Source organism: Pan paniscus, chromosome 2 (genome assembly GCF_029289425.2).
Source record: "Pan paniscus chromosome 2, NHGRI_mPanPan1-v2.0_pri, whole genome shotgun sequence".
NCBI lineage: Eukaryota > Metazoa > Chordata > Mammalia > Primates > Hominidae > Pan > Pan paniscus.
The window spans coordinates 50,331,383-50,350,531 of NC_085926.1; the positions used below are offsets into that span (position 1 = coordinate 50,331,383).

The 19,149-nt window shown below is 56.7% G+C and overlaps 3 protein-coding genes and 1 long non-coding RNA gene across 17 annotated transcripts in view; 2 read left to right on the top strand and 2 right to left on the bottom strand.

The window, feature by feature from the left end:
- Window positions 1–53: 53 nt before the first annotated feature.
- LOC100972845 (transmembrane reductase CYB561D2) lies at window positions 54–3,318 on the top strand. 5 transcript variants are annotated; one of them, XM_034956542.4, is made up of 4 exons: window positions 54–185; window positions 553–770; window positions 1,219–1,256; window positions 2,452–3,318. In XM_034956542.4, the coding sequence occupies exons 2-4, from the start codon at window positions 644–646 to the stop codon at window positions 2,953–2,955; spliced, it is 669 nt and encodes a 222-aa protein (XP_034812433.1). In that variant the 5' UTR covers window positions 54–185; window positions 553–643; the 3' UTR covers window positions 2,956–3,318. The 5 variants fall into 5 exon arrangements, with proteins under 5 accessions (XP_034812433.1, XP_054965963.1, XP_003818861.1 ...); XM_055109988.2 differs by having other exon boundaries at window positions 55–185; window positions 619–770; XM_003818813.6 differs by having other exon boundaries at window positions 69–194.
- Window positions 3,319–3,959: 641 nt separating this feature from the next.
- TMEM115 (transmembrane protein 115) lies at window positions 3,960–8,850 on the bottom strand. The gene is made up of 2 exons (XM_003818811.5): window positions 7,423–8,850; window positions 3,960–4,757 (listed from the first exon to the last, which is right to left on the bottom strand). The coding sequence occupies exons 1-2, from the start codon at window positions 8,271–8,273 to the stop codon at window positions 4,553–4,555; spliced, it is 1,056 nt and encodes a 351-aa protein (XP_003818859.1). The 5' UTR covers window positions 8,274–8,850; the 3' UTR covers window positions 3,960–4,552.
- A 3,245-nt stretch (window positions 8,851–12,095) lies between these two features.
- The window catches only part of CACNA2D2 (calcium voltage-gated channel auxiliary subunit alpha2delta 2), a 141,196-nt gene continuing 134,142 nt past the window's right edge, over window positions 12,096–19,149 (bottom strand). For 2 of the 9 annotated variants that reach the window (XM_034956531.2, XM_034956527.2), the window contains 15 exons: window positions 17,365–17,462; window positions 17,039–17,129; window positions 16,869–16,931; window positions 16,621–16,724; window positions 16,238–16,336; window positions 16,058–16,146; window positions 15,805–15,852; window positions 15,494–15,565; window positions 15,238–15,390; window positions 15,037–15,089; window positions 14,860–14,915; window positions 14,583–14,709; window positions 14,303–14,412; window positions 14,116–14,198; window positions 12,096–14,034 (listed from right to left, as the gene is read on the bottom strand). In XM_034956531.2, the coding sequence (XP_034812422.2) occupies window positions 13,894–14,034; window positions 14,116–14,198; window positions 14,303–14,412; window positions 14,583–14,709; window positions 14,860–14,915; window positions 15,037–15,089; window positions 15,238–15,390; window positions 15,494–15,565; window positions 15,805–15,852; window positions 16,058–16,146; window positions 16,238–16,336; window positions 16,621–16,724; window positions 16,869–16,931; window positions 17,039–17,129; window positions 17,365–17,462 (1,387 nt within the window). In that variant the 3' untranslated portion in view covers window positions 12,096–13,893. Of the gene's footprint in view, window positions 14,035–14,115; window positions 14,204–14,301; window positions 14,413–14,582; window positions 14,710–14,796; window positions 14,916–15,036; window positions 15,090–15,237; window positions 15,391–15,493; window positions 15,566–15,804; window positions 15,856–16,057; window positions 16,147–16,237; window positions 16,337–16,620; window positions 16,725–16,868; window positions 16,932–17,038; window positions 17,130–17,364; window positions 17,463–19,149 lie in introns of those variants that run through there. The other 7 variants (XM_055109986.1, XM_055109984.1, XM_034956530.2 and 4 more) reach the window with 4 other exon arrangements.
- On the top strand, window positions 14,379–17,424 carry LOC103786132 (uncharacterized). Of its 2 annotated transcripts, XR_611845.5 has the most exons (4): window positions 14,379–15,167; window positions 15,524–15,558; window positions 16,664–16,748; window positions 17,023–17,424. It is a non-coding gene; the product is annotated as an uncharacterized LOC103786132 (long non-coding RNA). The 2 variants fall into 2 exon arrangements; XR_004670562.3 differs by lacking the exon at window positions 16,664–16,748 and having other exon boundaries at window positions 14,382–15,167.

Genomic DNA, 19,149 nt, shown 5'->3' on the forward strand with positions numbered 1-19,149 from the left:
CGCCTGCGCAGCGCGACTCAGAGGCGTGGCTGGGGCGGGGGACGGTTCGTCCCAGGAAGTCCTGGGTGGGTAGACGTCGCACCCGGAAGTAAAGCGGCTCCGTGACGGAGCGGCGGTGCGCGCGGCAGGGCCCAGAGTATCCCGCTTTCTTTGGAGGAAACCACCGCATCAGATCTGCGCTGCGGGTGAGGCAGGCAAGTCCCTAGCGTGGAGGGGCAGCATGCTGGCAGCACTTGGGGAGGCGGTGCGCTAAGGGATTCACGCTGTAACTGGGACCGCAGCAGGGAACTACAATTTCCATAGTGCTCCGCGCCCTCCCAGCTGGCTCTACTGCCGGCGACGGCGTGGTACACGCTGGGATTTGTAGTCTTACTTGGCTTTGCGCATCCTACCTGGAAGGCCGGCCAGCGATTGGTACCAGTTCAGACGTGGGTACACGTTGACAGGCCGCCGGCCTTCGACTGGCATGTTGTGACCATTCCTGGTGCTGGTCTTGGTACTGTTCTTTCCTACCATAACTTATTGGAAGAGGGTGGCATTCCTGCCTTGCAGCCTTTTCTCCAGTGAGGAGTGAACAGTGGGCACCTGAGATCCTGGCCCACGCTACTATGCTTTCAGGCTACAACCACTAGCACGGCTGACCATGGCCCTTTCTGCGGAGACCGAGTCACACATCTACCGAGCTCTGCGTACTGCTTCTGGCGCTGCCGCCCACCTTGTGGCCCTGGGCTTTACCATCTTTGTGGCTGTGCTTGCCAGGCCTGGCTCCAGTAAGTAGAATTCATAGCTGACTTCTGGGAAGGGAAGGGCCACTGTTCCTGGGGAGGAAGGGCAGTGGGACTTCCGGGAACAGGCCTGGCTGGTTGAGGGAATTCTGTGCTGGAGCGATGAGTGAGGTGGAGCAGGTAGGTGTGGCCAGGGCACACAGAATTCCTGGTTTGTCTTTCCTTCTCTGGGTGCTCCATTTGGCTGCCTCTCAGGAGGTGTAAGGGAAGGAGGGAGGACTGCCAGAGGAGTGGCAAAGCATGGCCTCTGATCCAGGAAGAGGCCAGGAAGAGAGGATAGGTGTGGGGTCAGCTTGTTGCAGAGCAAGAAGGGGCTCACGGTTTGGCAGCACCTCCTTGGGTGATGGGCTGCTGGTATTCCTCAACCCTTAAGGATTGGTATGGCTGGTTTCTTCTTGCCTCAGCCCCATGAGGCCTCCTCTTCTCATTCCAGGCCTGTTCTCCTGGCACCCGGTGCTTATGTCTTTGGCTGTAAGTAGTGGGCCTGGGCAGTTCTTAGGGGTGGGAGCATGGGCATGGTTGGTGGCCCTGGCAGCCTCTGAATCTTTGTCCACATTTAATATCTGTTTGGAAGAGTTGCATGCTCCAACTACTCCTGCCCATGGTATATATTTCAGACTTGAGGCTGGGCACGGTGGCTCATGCCTGTAATCCCAGCACTTAGAGGCCGAGGCGGGCACATCACCTGAGGTCAGGAGATCGAGACCATCTTGGCTAACATGGTGAAACCCCGTCTCTACTAAAAATACAAAAAATTAGCCAGGCATGGTGGCACGCGCCTGTAGTCCCAGCTACTCGGGAGGCTGAGGCAGGAGAATCGCATGAACCCAGGAGACGGAGGTTGCAGTGAGCCAAGATTGCGCCACTGCACTCTAACCTCTAACCTAGGCGACAGAGCGAGGCTCTGTCTCAAAAAAAAAAACAAATAGCCCAAAAACAAAAAAAACCCCCAAAAAACCAAAAATTAGCTGGGTGTGGTGGCAGGTGCCTGTAATCCCAGTTACTCAGGAGCCTGAGGCAGGAGAATCGCTTGAACCCGGAAGGCGGAGATTTCAGTGAGCCGAGATTAGGCCGCTGCACTCCAGCCTGGGTGACAGAGAGAGACTATCTCCAGAAAAAAAAAAAAAAAAAAAAAGACTTGAATCAGAGTAATTAAGACCCAGGACCCAGGTCAAATGGGTAAGATTTGTCTAAGCACAATGAGGCTTCACCCACCTCTAGGCAGAAAGCTGAGACATTGCATTTGGATGTACCTCTGTCCCTTTTTACTTTAATTTCTGGTGATGCACCTAACTTTCCCTGAAACAGTGCACCCATGTGGCCAGCTCTTGCCAAGAAATTGTATCCAGCCCCACGTTAGGGAAACAAAGCTTGTGAATCATTTATAACTGCCACATCTCAAACCCTGTGTTTGCTTGGTAACATACCACAGATGACATCTCAGACTGGCACCTAGGAGGAAGTGTGGAGATTATTCAGGGCACATATATCATCCCAGATGGGGTTTTCCACTCTTGCCCCACCAAATGGATAGTCTTGTCAGTGGGGAGAGAAAGAAAAAGGGGAATCAGCCCAGACTCACTGGCAGCTAAGGGTTACATAAAGCCCTCTTCTCCTCTTCTGGGGCAGCACCCTCACTTGAGCTTCCCATCCCCTGTTTCCTCAGTTCTCCTTCCTGATGACCGAGGCACTACTGGTGTTTTCTCCCGAGAGTTCGCTGCTGCACTCCCTCTCACGGAAAGGCCGAGCACGCTGCCACTGGGTGCTGCAGCTGCTGGCCCTGCTGTGTGCACTGCTGGGCCTCGGCCTTGTCATCCTCCACAAAGAGCAGCTTGGCAAAGCCCACCTAGTTACGCGGCATGGGCAGGCAGGGCTGCTGGCTGTGCTGTGGGCAGGGCTGCAGTGCTCAGGTGGGGTGGGGCTGCTCTACCCCAAGCTGCTGCCCCGATGGCCCCTGGCGAAGCTCAAGCTATACCATGCTACTTCTGGGCTGGTGGGCTACCTGCTGGGTAGTGCCAGCCTCTTGCTGGGCATGTGCTCACTCTGGTTCACTGCCTCTGTCACTGGTGTAGCCTGGTACCTGGCTGTATTATGCCCTGTCCTCACCAGCTTGGTCATTATGAACCAGGTGAGCAATGCCTACCTATACCGCAAGAGGATCCAACCATGAGCTCTTCCCAGCCTAGGGAAAGCCTGGATTTGCCCCTCCATGTAGGAGCTGGGCCTAGGGACCTGTTGAACTCTCTCAGCTGAGTCAGGGGACACCTCAGGCACTGGGACAGTTGTGCATTTGGAGGCCCGTGTGTGAATTCCTGCTCCTCATGCTGGAGTGCCTCCCATTTCCTTCCCCTTTCTCTGTCATCCCAGAGGAACATATGCATCATGTGTCTGGATGAAGCTGGGGCTGCAAGACTGCCTCTCCTGCAAGGCAGCTCATACTTGTACTGTATGTTCAGAAATTTCAGGAGAGAAAAAAGTAAAAAATTTGTAAAAAATGACTGAAAAGATTGATGGGAGAAGCAGCCAAGAGTTGGGGATGGTTCTTGTTAATGCCAGCAGCATAGGAAAATGGGCAGCTGGGCAAGATGGGGACCCCCTACCCCCGACCCCTGGCTGCTCCCTGAGGGGCTGAAGCTCTCCTAGCACACAAATCCCCAGGGTCTAGCTGCTGAGCCTCCCAGGCCACTCTGGGCCCTGGCAGGCCCTAGAGCTGTAGCTGTGAATGGTACAGCTGTGTGTCCTTTCTGTCCCCCCAGCTGTCTACTGTGCTGGAGTCTCCAGACTGTGGGGGTTAGATACATACAATAACTGGGAGCTGGGGGTGAGTTGTCTCCAGGGGTGGCAAGAACTGAGCATTCTGTCTTAGAGATAAGCCATGGGTAAGAACAGCGCCTTATGATGGAGAGGCCCTTATCATCAGATCTAGGCAGGGACAGAAGGCCTCCCAGATTGGGGTTTGGAGGGAAAGAAAAAAGGAGTAAGAGTCTGAGGCAATACTCTTGGAAGGCTGCTTGGCAGTGTGCATGTGGTGGTGGTGGTGGCGGTGGTAGGGAGCTGGGGCAATGGGCTTCTTATCCAGCTGGAGTTACCATGGAGACAATCAAGTCCCTGTCTAACATTGCAGTTGAACGTGATGAGGGGGCTGCACAAGGTGGCCTGACAAGAGCCCAGGAGTCATTCCTCAGAGAACTGCTTTATTGATACTGCGAGCCTGGGCTTGGCTGCCCACTCAAGTGGTCCTGTAGAAAATACCTGGGAGCTGGAGCTGTTCTGGTCCAGAAGCAGTCACCGCCACAGCAGAGGGAAACAAATCCTGACAGGAACAGTCTTTCTGGGGATGGGCAGGGATGTGCAGCCCCAGGTCGGCTCCTGCATTTGCTGGGCCCCCAGAACATTTTTGGCAAATCCTTGCCTTGGCTCAGGGCTCTCGGCAACCAGTTTCAGATGTGAGGGCTGGCCCAGGAGCTGTGGCATCAGTGTCCCTGCAGCCACTTGCCTGGGGCTGCCAGCTGATGTACATTCTTACCTCAGATGAGGGCCTGGACTGGCCGATGCCTCAGAGGCTCCGGGCCTGGCATAGTGGTTGTCTGGAGTTGGAACCAGGTAGCAAGAGTCCTGGGTAGTGTTGGCGAGAAACAGCAGAAGGCCATGGAAAGCCCCAGCAGGCCTTCTTCCCTCTTCTCAGAGCAGTCAGGTGCCCTGGAGTAGCTGAGAGGATGTCAAGGGGGGCTTGGGAGGGGAGGTGCCACACTCAAGGTGGTCTGGAGTTACAGCGTCGGGGGAGCTGCCTCGAAGGTGATTAGACTGGATTCTGGGGCGGCCCCCTTCCCTGGGGGTGTGGGAGCTTTGTCTGAGGGCAGGGGGCTGTCCACCTTGGCCCCAGACTCCTCTTCATCATCATCCATGCTGGGCCAGATGGACTGGTCTTCCACTCTCTTCAGCCGCTCATTGAGTGCCTTCAGGGCCAGTTGCCTGGGGCCAGAGGAGAGAGGAAAGGTCACTCTGGGTTTGGCCTTGGCTCATGCCCTCTACCCTTCCGCAGCAGGCTGACTCCTCACCGTACCACCTAGACTCCTCCCCCAGAATCCTATGTTTCCCCTTCACCATGCAGAGCCTGGGACTCCCCAGAGATTGGTTTAGGACCCACTCTGCCATCAGAATGATAACCCAAAGGCTCTAAGAATCTTCCCTCCATAGCTGAGGCACCTCCGGGGTGGGAAGGTCAGCTGGGTGTCTGCCAGACTGCCCACGAGGCCAGCCACCAGGAATGGTTCTGAGGGTAGTATCTAAGGGTCGGTGGAACTAGTGCCCTAGGGCAGATGGGTGGAACGGCAAGTTCTGGAGTTTCCAGGAGTTTCTGCCTGGGTGCTGGCATCACATCCAAGGGAAGGGTTATTAATTCTCCCCCTCTCCTGGTTAGGGGTATCTTGAGCCTCCTGGCAAGGGTCAATGGGGAAGGCTGGAACTCAACACCTCCCTTGGCTCTCAGCCCAGGAAGCAGGGCCAACTTGGGTAAGTCTACCCCTCCTAACTGATGCTAATATTCTCCCTCTCAGAAGAACCCCCAAAGCCACCAAGGCCCTTGTTAGAGCAGGGACTTAGCGGAGCCCTTGCAAGAGGAGAAGAAGGAGAAACAGCTCACATGGGTAGGCACAGGCCAGAGCCTACTGCTTCCACAGGGTGGACCCTTAGAGGCCCCACTTTGAGGGCAGGTGGGAAAGTCCAACAGAAGAAGGTTTACACATGTGCTTGGGACCCTGACCCACCAGAAGGTGGCGTGCCGCAGCTGCCAGGGAACCGTTTCAACAGTGACCACTGTGGACTCCTATACCTCAGCCTCTCTGTGCCACCAATGTGGGGACAGCCTGTGTAGCCTTTCAGGTTCCAGCTGAGAACCAAAATCTCCACCATGTCAGGGAACATGACAAGAGAGGCAACAAGGGCACGGGTGTAGAAAGCCCTAGCACGCTTCCACCCTGCCCGTCAGTCTCACACATGACAAGTTGGTATAGACAGGACAGTCTTTCCCTGCTGCTACCCAGGCTCCCATCCTGATGATGCCCTTGCCAGTTCCATCTAAAGCCTGCCAAGGCAGAGAGCTAGTGTTACGCTAGTCACTTCCTCACAAGGACCAGAGAGACAGATAGGAAACCCTGCCTCCCTCTCCTGGTAGCCCTTTGGAGTTGGGCGTGGCCATGCAGTCAGATGTCAAACTGGCTGGAGGAATAACCGCCACCCCCATGTAAGCTAACAACCGTAAGGCTATGCCAAGAACCCGCCTCTTGACCCTCCCTTCCTCCCCACCAACCTGCTTCCCCCCTGTCCATTTTCTTGGGCCTGGGCAGAGGTTTTTGAATGTCCAGCCAACCCTAACATTCCAACACCTCTCAGTGGAGGAGGGGTCCCCACTGGCCTGGCCCCACCTGAATGGCTCTGAGGGACAGCTCAATTCCTACCAGGCCCAGCTCACCTGGCCCCATCTTTAATACCAGCTAAGGTTAAGAGAGACTTCTGTCCTTAGGGCTTATCACCTATAAAGACCCAAGCTCTAGGGCCCAGAATTATGCCCTGCAGCATGCTGTATATACTTTTCAACACCTACCATACCTTGGGCCATAGTGATCTGTGCCCCTTCCCCAGCTGGAACTCCTTCAAGAAAGGAGTGTGTCCCACACTCAATTCCACAGCCCAGTAGAGAGTAAATACAGGGATAACTGCAGCTAAATTCATAGAGCTTCCTGCCACAACCCCATTCACAGGTGAGCAAAAGCAGGAGCCTTGGCAATGCAAAAGACAAAGCCCGTCCCAGATTTTACTACTCGAGTAATTGCCTCAAAACAGTCAGGAATAATGTTGGAAATGGAGCTGTGGATCTTATGAAGGCTGGGACCACTCTGCTGGCTCCACAGATCTGGGAGAGAGAGTAAGCTGAATTTAAAAAGATCCCTCCTGCCCTGGCCAAAGTGCATTCAGTGAAGAATTCAGCTGGGACTCCTGATGCTGTGGATAGCTTGGTTTACAGATAATGAAAGGGTCATCGCCACTCCCTGGTGTCAGCAGGCTCCCTCAGTGGGTCATGTAGCCTGTCCCTGGTTTTGGTGACACATGCTTGCTGGAGACGGAGGTAAATGTGGTAATACCCCAAGCTTCCCTCTCAATAAGTAAGTGGCAGAGAAGCACAGCATCTGAGTTAAAGCCCAGGAAGAGGACACAGCATTTGGAAACTGGAGTGGCCCAGATCACCTTTTGAGGACCCCAGGCCTCCTTCCCTGTCCCTTCCTCACAGGGGAAAGTACCAGCAGGTTGCTTCTGGCTCCCACAGGCCCAATGTCTAGGATTCTGAGATTCTGAGGCAAGGCCAGGGTTCTGTGTCCCTCCACTGGGACTTCACAGCACCAAAGGAAACTGCATTTCTTGAGACTTATTAAGTGGCCCGAGTGGTGAGAAAAGTGCCTCGTGGACCCCAGACACCTAACTGCTGAGTTCCTTAAGGCCAAAGACTGATTTTATCTTTCCGGATGTGCCCCAATACCTGACTGTAGGTCTCCACCTATGTACAGCGAACACCTCAACAGATGGCATGTGACTCGACCAGTATGCTCCTAGCTTGACAAGATTTTGGAAAATTTCACAGTACCTTCTCCGCTCGGCGTCTTGAGGGTCTGTGCCTGGCAGGCTGATGGTGATGGAGGATGGGGCACCTACATCGTAGCGCTTCACCGTCTTCTGGCATATCTTTACCTTCACCAGGAGGCCGTGCACCAAGTTCGCCAGCAAACCCACCACAGGCTGCAGGATCTCAGGGAAGAAAGTGGCGAAAGCAAAGTGGTCAGCCATGTCCCCTCGGCCCCGGCTATGGCGCTGGTAGAAGCGAAGATATACCCAACTGGAGAGCAGCCCGAAGCCATAGGAAGCCAGCGCCGGGCTCTGGAGCAGCGTGGCGAGCCGCAGCAGGAGCAGCAGCGCCAGCAGCAGCATGGGCATCACACTGACGCGCACCTGGGGCACTCGCAGGACCACACAGTCCCCCATGGTTTGCTTGAGTGCCACCAGGACACCACCTAGGAAGCCCAAGGCGCCGTGGATACGGACAGTGAACAGGTAGACCAGGTTGAAGGAAGCCATGTAGGTGAGGAGGTAGGCGAAGGCCCCCAGCAGCCCTACAGACACATTCACCACTGAGAAGAAGATGAGCAGCTCCAAGGCCCCCCAGAGGGGCTCCAGCAAACGCCCGGCCACCACCACCGTTGTCAGGCTGATGGCCACGTCCCACACATGCTGCTCCATCAGCCCATGGGTGGCCAGGGTCCAGATCCAGAAGTTGGGAGGAAAGAGGTAGCCCGGGGTGACCGCCAGGCAGCCTGTGTCCACGGCGAAGGAGAGCAGGTAGAGGAATAGTACCGCCGCACACAGAGCCTTCACCACCACGCTGGCGCTGGCCAGAATGGCCCCCAAGTGCTGGCGGGCGCCTGGCAGGGCACGTTGCATCTTCCTGGCGGCTGTCGGCCTGAGAAAAGGGTCTGGTAGGCCAGGGGCCTCCCCGGGGCCTCGTCCTAGTCCGGCCCCGATGGGAGGCCCAGGCCCGGCCTAGTCACTGGCCTATGGCCCTGGTAAAGGATCCGCTTCCGATCGGGTGGGGCTCTGGTCCCGAGGGGCCGAGTCGGGCCTTGTTGCCGGGCCGCAGCGTAGGCCCCTCGCCCGGGACCTGAGGGAAGGCCCTGGACGGCTGCGGCACGCCCGCCTACCCACCCTGTAGGCCCCGTGCCAGGCTAGCCTGGTTGGCGTTGATCTCAGGGCTGGGCCTCCTCCATCCACTGCGAGGCCCTTCGGTTCGCAAGGGGACTGGTGCCTCGTTCTGTACCCGAGTCAAGCCTGGTCAGCTCCCGCTCGGCCTGGCTCCTGGCTTCGACCGTACCTCTTTTCTCGGGGGGCCGACAAACAGGGGTGCTGCGCCTGCGCGTCCCCGGCGGCAGCGGGCTGTCCTCTAAGCGCCTGTCTTCCGGCTCCTCTGCATGCTGGGATACGGAATCCTTGGTTGCAGCCGGGGAAGGGTTGAACAGGGTTCTGGCTAGAACTACAAGTCCCAGGAGGCCATGCGCACGGACCGGTCCCGTTGTGGTGAGCGCGGGGTGTGCTGGGAGTTGTAGTTCTCAGGGACCGTTTCCGTCGGTTCTCAGGAGGTGGGAAGGGATGAATTAGCATCTCTAACCCCTGAAAGCGGCGGTGGGGGTTCGGGAAGCAACACAGCTCTAGCCCCCACACTTGCTGAATTCCCTAGGAAGAGTAGCTCTATTTGTGCATGTACCTCTGAGCGAGTGTGTCCTTGTTGGCTGGCGTGTGGGTAGGTGTCACTGTGTGAGAAACAGAACCTCCGTGGTCTGGTGAGTGGGACCTGACCCAGGCTGGAACCCTTGCTCTGCCTCGGAGGCTGTGTGGCATTGGTTGGTTAAGTTCCTGAACCTTTTTGAAACTCAGTTTCATGGGCCATAAAATGTAGATGATGACATGATCTTCCTGTCCTAATAATCAAAGGGGAAAGGGGTGTAAAATGCCAGTCCACCCTGGGTGCTCAGCGAGTGCTGCACATGTTGCCTTTTTTTGTTTGTTTTCTCCCACTTGGAAAAGTTTTTTGTTTGTTATTTCACGTTGCCCTTTTTCCAAGTGAGGTGGACCTGGAGCACGAACCTAGGGCTCCCTCCCGCATAGGGACGAGGCTGGGCAGCCCTCAGTGACCCTCCTCCCCACCAGGGACTTCTGATAACTGCGGAGGATGAGAGGTCTCTCTACAAGCCAGGTCTCTCCACAAGCCTGGGCTAGGCCTGTTCTGGTCCCACTTCATGCCACAGTGGCTTCTGACAGGTTGTGTTCTGTGTCTTTTTTTTTTTTTTTGTATATGGAGTTACTTTTAAAAAACTGTACATATAGGCTGGGCACGGTGGCTCACGCCTGTAATCCCAGCACTCTGGGAGGCCGAGGCGGGCAGATCACCTGAGGTCGGGAGTTTGAGACCAGCCTGACCAACATGGATAAACCTCATCTCTACTAAAAATACAAAATTAGCCAGGCGTGGTGGCACATGCCTGTAATCCCATCTACTCGGGAGGCTGAGGCAGGAGAATCGCTTGAACCCGGGAGGCGGAGGTTGCGGTGAGCCAAGATCATGCCATTGCACTACAGCCTGGGCAATAAGAGCGAAACTTTGTCTCAAAACAAAACAAAACAAAAAGCTGTCCATATAATTAAAATAATTCTATGACAAAGTACTTTTATAAAACACAGGATCCCTTCCTTTCAGCCACTGATTTCAGTGTGTGCTGATGTGTGCATGGCCTACAGGTTAAAAAGGGTGCTGATGCTTTTTTTCTGGGGTCTGGGTTCCCACTGGTTGCCACATCTGGGTAAGGTTGCCAGTTTCAGCAAATCAAAATAAGGATGCTCAGTCAAATTTGAATTCCAGATAAACAATGAGTAATCTTCGAGTATAATCATGTCCCCCTGCCCCCCCTTTTTTTTTTTTTTTTTGAGACAGGGTCTAGCTTTGTCCAAGGCTGGAGTGCAGTGGCACAATCATAGCTCACTGCCACCTCTAACTCCTGGGCTGAAGGGATCCTCCAGCCTCAGCCTCCTGATTAGCTGCGACTACAGGCACACACTACTGTGCCCAGCTAATTTTTAAAAATTTTTTATTTTGTAGAGACATGGGCAGGGGCGGGGTGGCCATCCTACCCAGGCTGATCTCGAACTCGTGAGCTCAAGCGATCCTCCTGCATCAGCTTCCCAAAGCGTTGGGATTACAGGCATTAGCCACTGTGCCCAGCCCCCAGTTTTTCAGTATAGGTATGTCCCACACAATAGTTGAAACACTTCCATACTAAAAACTCGTTCATGATCTGAAATTCAAAATAGGGTGTTCTGTATTTTATCTTACAACCCTATCCAAGATTGCACGGTCTCTTGCAGGCCATGGGAGCTGTCTTGGGGGTTGTGGATTAGGCATTGCTCTGCAGCCGAACCCTGCAGAGGAGACAGAAAAAGTCTCCATCTTGGCTGAGGCCTCGAAGCCCCTTCATCTATTTAGCATCCAAGCTCCCCAACCCTTGGTGGCCACCTCTTCTCTAAAATCTTTGCTGGTTTTTAGCCTTCTCACCTGGGGGGAAAGGCTTTCTCCTCTTAGTTTGCTCATCTGTGGTATGGGGATACACTAGTACCCACCCCAGAGACTGTGGCGAGGACTCAGCCAGGTCAGTGCGGAGTGAGCAGAGTGTTGGGAGGAGAGAGAGGACTGTGGTGGGAAGGCAGGGACACCTGTGCTCTGGTGGTTACAGGTTATAATTCTCTCCACATGAGAAGATCGCAAAGGTCACACCTTCTAGGGTGAAAATGAACTAGGGCCTAAGCTTGAGAGGATTCACAAAAATGAAGTTTGGCCTATGGCTCCAGTTTAAGCAGCTGCGGCCTCAAGCTCCTGTGGGCCAGGAGGGAGCCGTTGCTGCACTTGTGGTCAGGGCTTCCTGGGCCATAGGGACACTGGCCAGGTGCTCACTCATAGCTCCCGGCAGAGGCCCTGTCAGGCCCTGGTGGTCTGACCAGACTGCCAGATCCACCTCCCCACTAAACCAGCATCTCTGATCTGTCTTCTTCCCTCCAGGGTCCTGGCTTTCAGGCTCTGGGAGGGTGTTTGTTTTGCTTGTATTTTTTTTTTTCTGAGACAAGAGTCTCGCTCTGTCATCCAGGCTGGGGTGCGGTGGCACAATCTTGGCTCACTGCAACCTCCGTCTCCTGGGGTCAAGCAATTATCCTGCCTCAGCCTCCTAAGTAGCTGCGATTACAGGCGCATGCCACCATGCCTGGCTAATTTTTTTGTATTTTTAGTAGAGACGGGGTTTCACCATGTTGGCCAGGCTGGTCTCAAACTCCTGACCTCAAGTGATCTGCCCACCTCGGCCTCCCAAAGTGCTAGATTACAGGCATGAGCCACTGCACCCAGCCTGTCTTGCTTGTTTTTAAAAGACAGCTTTTTGAGATGATATGAGACAATGTATGTCAAGGGCCTGGCACCTATTAACTGGTGGAAGCAAGTGTCATGCCCTGTGGTTGACAGGGACCTGGGCTACCATGTTCTTCACCCCCTGCAGAGCACTAAGTGGGACTCTGAGGTCTTGGCCAACTGTCTTCATAGCTACCCAGTCCTCACCCCCAAGCTGATACAGTGGATGGGAACCATTTGAAGTGAAAATATGAACATTATTTAATAATTGATCTTCTGTAATAAACCATTTGAAAATATTTTACAAGGAATCACACACACGATATTTTACAAAGTTTCTTGACTTTTTTGTCGCTGTTGTTTTTCCAACTTGTCTGTACAAAATAGAACAACAAAAAAAGGGCAGAGAAAAGGAAATGGCCCCCCAGTCCCCCAGCCCAAGGTGAGGGGCAGCCAGGTCGGGTGGGTAATGAGAAGGATTAGACCCAGCTGGGGGTTAGACAGCTACCTGATGGGGATTGTTTTGTCTGTTTTTCTGTTTTTTAAACTTAAAATATATATTTTTCTGTATATGTTTATTTTTATATTCTCCATTGAGCACCTGACTACACTACAGTTACACGCACGCCCCCGAAAGACACAGCTGGCATCCAGGCCGGGTGCACATGGACACCCACCCTGGCACCAGCAGTGGGCATGGACCATACACACACACTGAGAAAGCGACAAGCAACATGACATTAATTAACGAAGCCATTAATTAATGCATCACCCTCCCCCCTCCTCCCAGTCCATCTGAGCCCCATCACTATATCCCCTTGCCCTCAGTTCCCCACTGGCCCCCAGGCTGGGATGCCTTTGGGGGAAATGACCAGAATGAATGGTGTGAAGAGCTGTGCCCAGTCCCCACCTCTGTGTGTGCACAGAGCGTGTGTGTGTGTGTGTGTTCAGCAAGGGAGGGACAGTTTGGCCTCCTGCAAGCAGGGAGTGTGTGTGTAGGGGTGGGAAGGAGATAGGGAGTGGGCACAGGCCTGAGTGTTTAAGGGCCAGATTGGGGGAAGGATGGCCCAGCCAGGAGAGACAAAGTCACCCCTGCTAAGGCAAAGGGTGATGTCTGGTGGGGGTTCCTCTGCCGAAAGGTGCAGGCAGTGGCATGTGGTCCCACTGGGGGCCTGACACTAGTGAGAAATGGTTACAATGAGCACCTGGAGAGGTGAGGGGGCACTTGGAGGACACTGGTGGCTAGGGGTGGGACAGAGGGTTCTTCACCCCCTGCCCCAGCATTTGGCACTGTTTGACATTCAGCTTTAGAAATGGGAGGACCAGCCAGGCTGCAGCTCAGATTAGAGGCAGGTGGTGAGCAGGAGATGGAGTGTGCAGGTGCCAACCCTCCCACCAACCCCTCGCCCTGTGTAAGGCTTTGTAAGCCCCTACACCCACCCCACCCCATAGTGTGTGTGTTTGTGCGTGTGCCCAGTGGGGTATGTCGAATGTGAGTCCAGTTTCCATCCTCAATGTTCCAGGTGTATATGGGGTAGTGTCTAAACTGGTATCACTGTGACTATCCTGACACCTGGTGGGCTTGGGGATGTGGCTGTAGGCCTGAAAGGGGCAGGAGCCCATGGGGGCTGCCCCAGAGCCTCTCTCCTGCTAGGATTTAAGCTGGGAGGCACAGGCCTCAAACTGGCCATCTCGCCTTCCTCCACTATTCTCACAGAAACCAAGTTTGGGCTTGGGTGGGGCAGAGAGGCCGGGTCAGCTGAGGCAGGGTCCCCCCCAACATAGGCAGCCTCCAGGAAGGGCGGCAGCAGAGGCCTGGTTTTGGCACCAGTGCGTGTGGCCTCCCTGTCCCATCCCACTGGGGGGAGCCCAGCAGGGAAGAAGGGTCTGGGGACACTTGAACAGTTCGGAGGTGAGATGTGATTTGGGTGCCAAACACCTGCGGCGTCCCGCTTTGGGACTCCCCATCCCAAGGCGCAGACCAGACTCTCAGGGCCTGGCCAGCTCAGGTCCTTCAGTGAGGGAGGGACGAGGCTCTAAGGCGGGGAGTGTGGGGCAGGAGGGTGGGAAAGGCGAAAAGGCCGGGTGAGGTGGGAGTGGAGGTGGGGTGGGGCAGGGTGCTCAGAGGCGGCGAGAGGCGTGGACGAGGACTTGAGGCTGCGGCCGGGGCGGCAGGCCCAGGAGGAGCAGCAGTTGCAGGGAGACCAGGACGCCCAGCGACGGCGGGAAGGAGGCCCCGCGGCCACAGTCTGAGGTATCTTCCTGCGGGGAGAGACAAGGAGCTGGTCGGCCTGGGCGGGCGCAAGGCCGCGGAATTTCGGGTCCACCGCCCCCTCTCCTCACTGTCGCGTTGTAGTCGAAGCAGATGTGCGGGCCTCTCCGGTATCGCGGTCTCTGCACTAGCTCACACTGCTCCGGGCCGTCCGCTGGGCATGGGTGGGGAGTCAAGGAGGCGGAAGGCGGCGGCGGCACGGAGGGGGCGCGCGGGGCAGAGGGGGAGCGGGCGGCGGGGAGGGCGGGGGCAGGATACAGTGCGTCTCCTTCTGCAGCAGCCGGCCAGCCTCGCACTGGCTGCACAGCGGCTTCTCGGCCACCACAAAGAGAAGATTGGTGTTGGTCAGTCTCTGCGCGTGGAACAGCCTGCGGGCAGCCCGGAAAGGCGGGGCGTTGAGTTTGCCCCGCCCTGACCCACCCCCATCCTGCGGCCCCGCCCCCGGCCGCTCGAGGCCCCGCCCCTTCCATCCTCCCGAGCGTCTCGCCCCGCTCACAGGTTCCGCCCTTGGCCTCTGGTCCCGCCCCACTGCCAGCACCTGGAGCAGTTTCCGCAGTCGATGATGGCGTTGTAGGAGGCGTTTACCGAGCCGAAGTAGTACTGGGTCTGTTTCATGACGCAGCTGCTCTCGCGCGTCTCGGGGTTCCCCTCGGCCTCCGCGGGGTCTGCGAGGGCCCAGAGCGCCTCAGCTCCGCCCACAGACCCTGGCAAGGTCTCCGGCCTCCCTCAGTGGTAGGCCCCACCCTCCCCATGGAGTCGTCTTAGCTCAGATTGGGGACCCGGACTTGAGGAGGCGCCTCCAAAGCCCTACCTACCTGCTTGGAACCAGCTGTGGTAGATGAGGCCGTAGAGAAGCTGCTGGAACAGGGACCTGCAGCGCACGGGGAGCCGAGTGCAGGTGGTCAGCAGAGGACGATGCCGTGCCCTACTTCTCTTCTGAGCCCTCCCGGCCAGGGAGCACCTTCTCTACCCACCTCCCGCTCAGGACTCACCAGGCGGCAGCAGAGGTCCACCAGGCCAGGTTAAGGAAATCTGCAACGGTGGGCTGCAGTGGAGAGAGGGGCGTGGACTGCCACTGCTGCCCCTCGCCCTAGGTCACCCCCAGCTTTATCAAATGTCAGAGGTAGGGGGTCATCTGTGGGCAGGTCTCCCAGTCCCCCCCATCTCCAGTCCAGGCATCTCTGGGGACTCACCACAAAGACACCCCGGGGTGCAGCACCCAGGTTGCCAGGGGGCTGAGGGGCACAGGCTGCCTGATAGTCATAGGACTCCTTGCGGGTGTAGAAGGAGTTATTGTAGAGTGCCAGCATCAGGTTGGCATCCACCTCACTGAAGAACCTGCCCACCTGAGGATGTCAGGAGAAAGCCATGGTCACAGGGCTGGCAGTGCTACACCCCCAGAAGGCTCAAATCCCTACTCTCTTCTTTCACTCTCTTCCTGATCCTCACCTGGTCCCACTGATGGTTCTGGTTTGACAGCACCAGGAATCCTCCATCATCAATAAGGACACACAGTAAGTCCTAAGAGGAAGGGAATGGGGAGGAAAATGGAGAGGGGCTGGGCCCCGGACCTTCCACCGCAGGCAGTCCAGTGGTTCAGAGTTGGGGGGCATCACTCCCCCAGTCCTGGGGAGGCTGTGAAGTCAGGGTGGGGATGTTGAGACCCACAGGCCAAGGGATGTGCTGTGAGTCGCGGCTGGGACTAGGAAGTCTGGAAGTGGGGTAAGCTAGGGTCCAGGGTAGGTTCAGGGCACACATACCTCATTGTTAACCTCGCAGTCCATCTCACAGTGGCTGTTGGGGCCGCACTGCTGGGCAGAGAGTGAGGACCGTAAGCCACCCACCAGTTTTCCTCCCTCCCATCACCTTTCATACATCCGGTTCCCCAGGCCATCTGCAGCTGGCCCTGCCTCCATGTAGGTGTTGGAGCCACTGAGTGGAGGGTTGGTGGGGGTTCCAGGGGACTCCAGGAAGGGCACTGCTGGGTTACTGCCCCCGCCCCTGCCCAAATACCTTCTGAGGCTGGTCTTGGTGGGTACGGTTGCTGGCTAGCACCTTGAACTTCTCAGCCCAAGCCTCTAGGTCCAGCTTGACGCCCACCACTTTGGGGGAGAGCAAGGGACCATCAGTGCTACCTGCCCAGGCAGTACCCTGTCCATTGCCTGTTTCCCCACCTCTGTCCCAAACATTCACCTGCTGGCCTCAGTGTGCGCCTGCCTAGGCTGAGCTCCACAGCTGTGCTGACGAGGATGCCCATGGTGTCATTCTCCAGCTCCAGCGGCCTTAACAGGGCTGGGGGTTGGGCGGGGAAGTCAGGAGTGGGGTCTGGCGGCCACACTGAGCACTCTATGCTGGGTCCTACAAACCCAGCATTCCAATCCCGGGATGACTCCAGCCCAAGCACCCAGCACTCAGGACAGTGTTTGGCACAGTCTATCCCTCTCTTCACATCTGCCCTGGCCTCAGCCAGCCTTGTGTTGGAGAGGGGCCTCAGACAGCAGAGCCCAGTTCTGGCTGAGCAGACAGGGAAGCTGAGGCTCCCTGCCTGCTGCTGGGCACACTGCGGGGACGCTCACCATCCTGGTGTGGGGGCTTGAAGACATAACCGTGGTTATCCAGGCTGCGGCGGTAGAAGCTGGCATTGAAGGGCTCAGGGTTCTCTGTCCAGTCCTCAGCTGCCCTGGAGCACCCAAGAGGCAGACTGGTAGGTAAGGGGTGGCTTGTCAGGGACAGTGGTCTCCACAGATGCAAGGAGGCCTCTGGGCAGAACAGATGCAGGTTCCCTGGCAGGGGCAGGGTTTGGGTAGTGGGATAGGTCACTTACTTGTTGGGGAAGACTCGGGTGATGCCACCGTCTGTGGCAGCGAACACGGCCAGTAGGCTGTACCTGGGGGTGGCAGGGGGGTGGGGTCACAGGCCTGCCTTCTGCTGGGCAGGGCCAGGGCCTCTGGGCCCATCCTAGCCTTCTGCCCCCACAGGCTGGGTGATGCCTACGTGTTGAGATCCTGGTCCCTCCACACACGCTCTACCAGCTGCTGCGTGATGCCCGTGTCCAAGATCAGGTTGTGCAGAAGGAAGTTGTTGCCTGGAACAGGAGGGGAGGGGTGGGGGTGGGGGCATCTTCTTGCAGCTCCTTGCCCACCCTCACCCCCACCCTCAAGGCTCCACCAGGAGCCTCCTCCATGACCTGGCCCTGGCCCAGGCCCAGCCCTTAGCTTGTGCCTGCTTATTTCCACACCTGCCCGGCCTCTGGGTTCCTCTGGGCTGGCCCCATGCTGCCTGGGCACTGCCCAGAGCCAGCTGCCCTGCCAGGCACTCACACTGCTTGGAGTCTGGAGTCACTTTCTCCATGAGCTCAATAAAGTTTTTCAGGAACTCGGTGTTGTTGTCTGAGGCATTCAGGTCCTTGCAGTACTCTCTAGGGATGGGGAGGGGCAAGAAGAGTGGGCTTGGGGGGCTGGACAGGGCAATGGGGTCAAGGCTTCCCAAAAGGCCCACCTGGCCATTCACTGAGAAGCCTGGGCCTCAGGGAGGGGCACATGGGTTCTTCCTGGCTGCAGCTGCTACATGCCTGGCAGGCTGCTGGGGTCTGAGTCGGGGCAGAGCTGACACAAGAATGAGGGTCTACTTTCTCCATTCGGGCAGCTGCTTTCTCCTGGGCATGGCTCCGCAGAGCCTCCCGTCTCTCCAGTGTAGCTGGACCCAGATAGCGCACCTGAAAGGCCCCAGGAAATGCCTGGCGGCCTGCTCATCCACGTGTATGCCCTAGAGCATTCCCATGGGCACCAGGTGGGACCCAAGTACAAGCACTGGCTTTTTGTCAGCCTAAGACCTCACCCTGCCTCTTCCTGGCTGTGTGCCTTTAGGTAACTCACTCACGCTCTCTGACCCTCGCTTTTTTCATCATAGCACAGAGGGTGTCAGGAAGTCAGTGGGAACATGTGGGTACTCCGACTGGCCGTTCCCTCTGCCTGGAATGCTCCTCCCCTCAAGGCCCTCACTGCATTCAGGCTCTGGGTCCAGAGAACATGGGGCTGTGGGGCGTGAGGGGGTCTGCTTGGGGCTTGCTGCCTAGGAAGTCTTGGGAGCAATCCCTCTACCCTGATAGGTGGAGCTCTCTCTCGCTCGACCCCTCATTCATACCTCTGCCACCAGGGACCGCTTCATTGTCCCATATGGCACTAACTGTGGGGCTTTTGAATGTGTGCCACTTCCCCAAGCTGTGGTAGGGCTCATGGCTTGGTAAGGGCACATGGAACTGGGTCTCAGGCCCCACTCTCTCCTTGGCCCCCAGGGCCTTTGTGCAGTGTACAGCCTGCACCTCTGTGCCTAGAGGCCACACTGGACACACCCAGGGTGACACCCACACGACTGTGCTTGAGATACACCAAGTCACTTGCAGTCTCTCCTGTACACACAGTATGCACGTGCACATTTGTGAGGTACTTCATTCACTCACCCTCCACATATTTATTGAGCTCTCCTGAGCCACAGACACAGAGGTGACAAAAACGAATAGGGTCCCTGCCTTCAAGAGAGCTTCCTCAGGGTCATGTGGGCCACATAGGTCTTTTCACACCTTCCCACATTCACTAACACACAGAGCCACCCCCACATTTATGCTCAGACTCTTACATATGTACATGGTGACTCACAAATACACACATCTACAGAGAGAGTCACAGAGAAACTGGGTGCATGCACATACGTGCACACACGAAGGTGAGGCATGTCCAGAGCCCCCGTGTGCTGCCTTCCAGTGCCCCTGGGTCTCTTGTCAGCTGCATCCACCCACCTGCCCTCATCCCAAGCCTGGGTCATGGAAGGGCTTCAGCACCCAGGGGACCCGGCCTCCCCAGACATGGGCCAAAGGCAGACGGTGTGTACATGAGAACGTGTGTGTGCACACTGAGCGTGCACTCCGGGATGGTCCAGGCCTGGGCTTGCTCGGGGCCCCGTCTCCTCATCTGCTGGAGCAGCTCCTCAAAGCCCCCGCTCTCCTCCCCACCCACCCCCCAAGTGAAGTACCACGCCTAGACCCGGCACTGCCGACAGGGGCTCTGGCTGGCTCGGCCCCCAGACCCACACGAACACCGACTGACACA

Coding starts and splice junctions, on each gene's coding strand:
- LOC100972845 (XM_034956542.4), top strand. CDS start 644: ATGGCCCTTTCTGCGGAGACCGAGTCACACATCTACCGAGCTCTGCGT. Junction 771..1,218: donor GCTTGCCAGGCCTGGCTCCA/GTAAGTAGAATT, acceptor TTCTCATTCCAG/GCCTGTTCTCCTGGCACCCG. Junction 1,257..2,451: donor CGGTGCTTATGTCTTTGGCT/GTAAGTAGTGGG, acceptor CTGTTTCCTCAG/TTCTCCTTCCTGATGACCGA.
- TMEM115 (XM_003818811.5), bottom strand. CDS start 8,273: ATGCAACGTGCCCTGCCAGGCGCCCGCCAGCACTTGGGGGCCATTCTG. Junction 4,758..7,422: donor CAAGACGCCGAGCGGAGAAG/GTACTGTGAAAT, acceptor CTCTGGCCCCAG/GCAACTGGCCCTGAAGGCAC.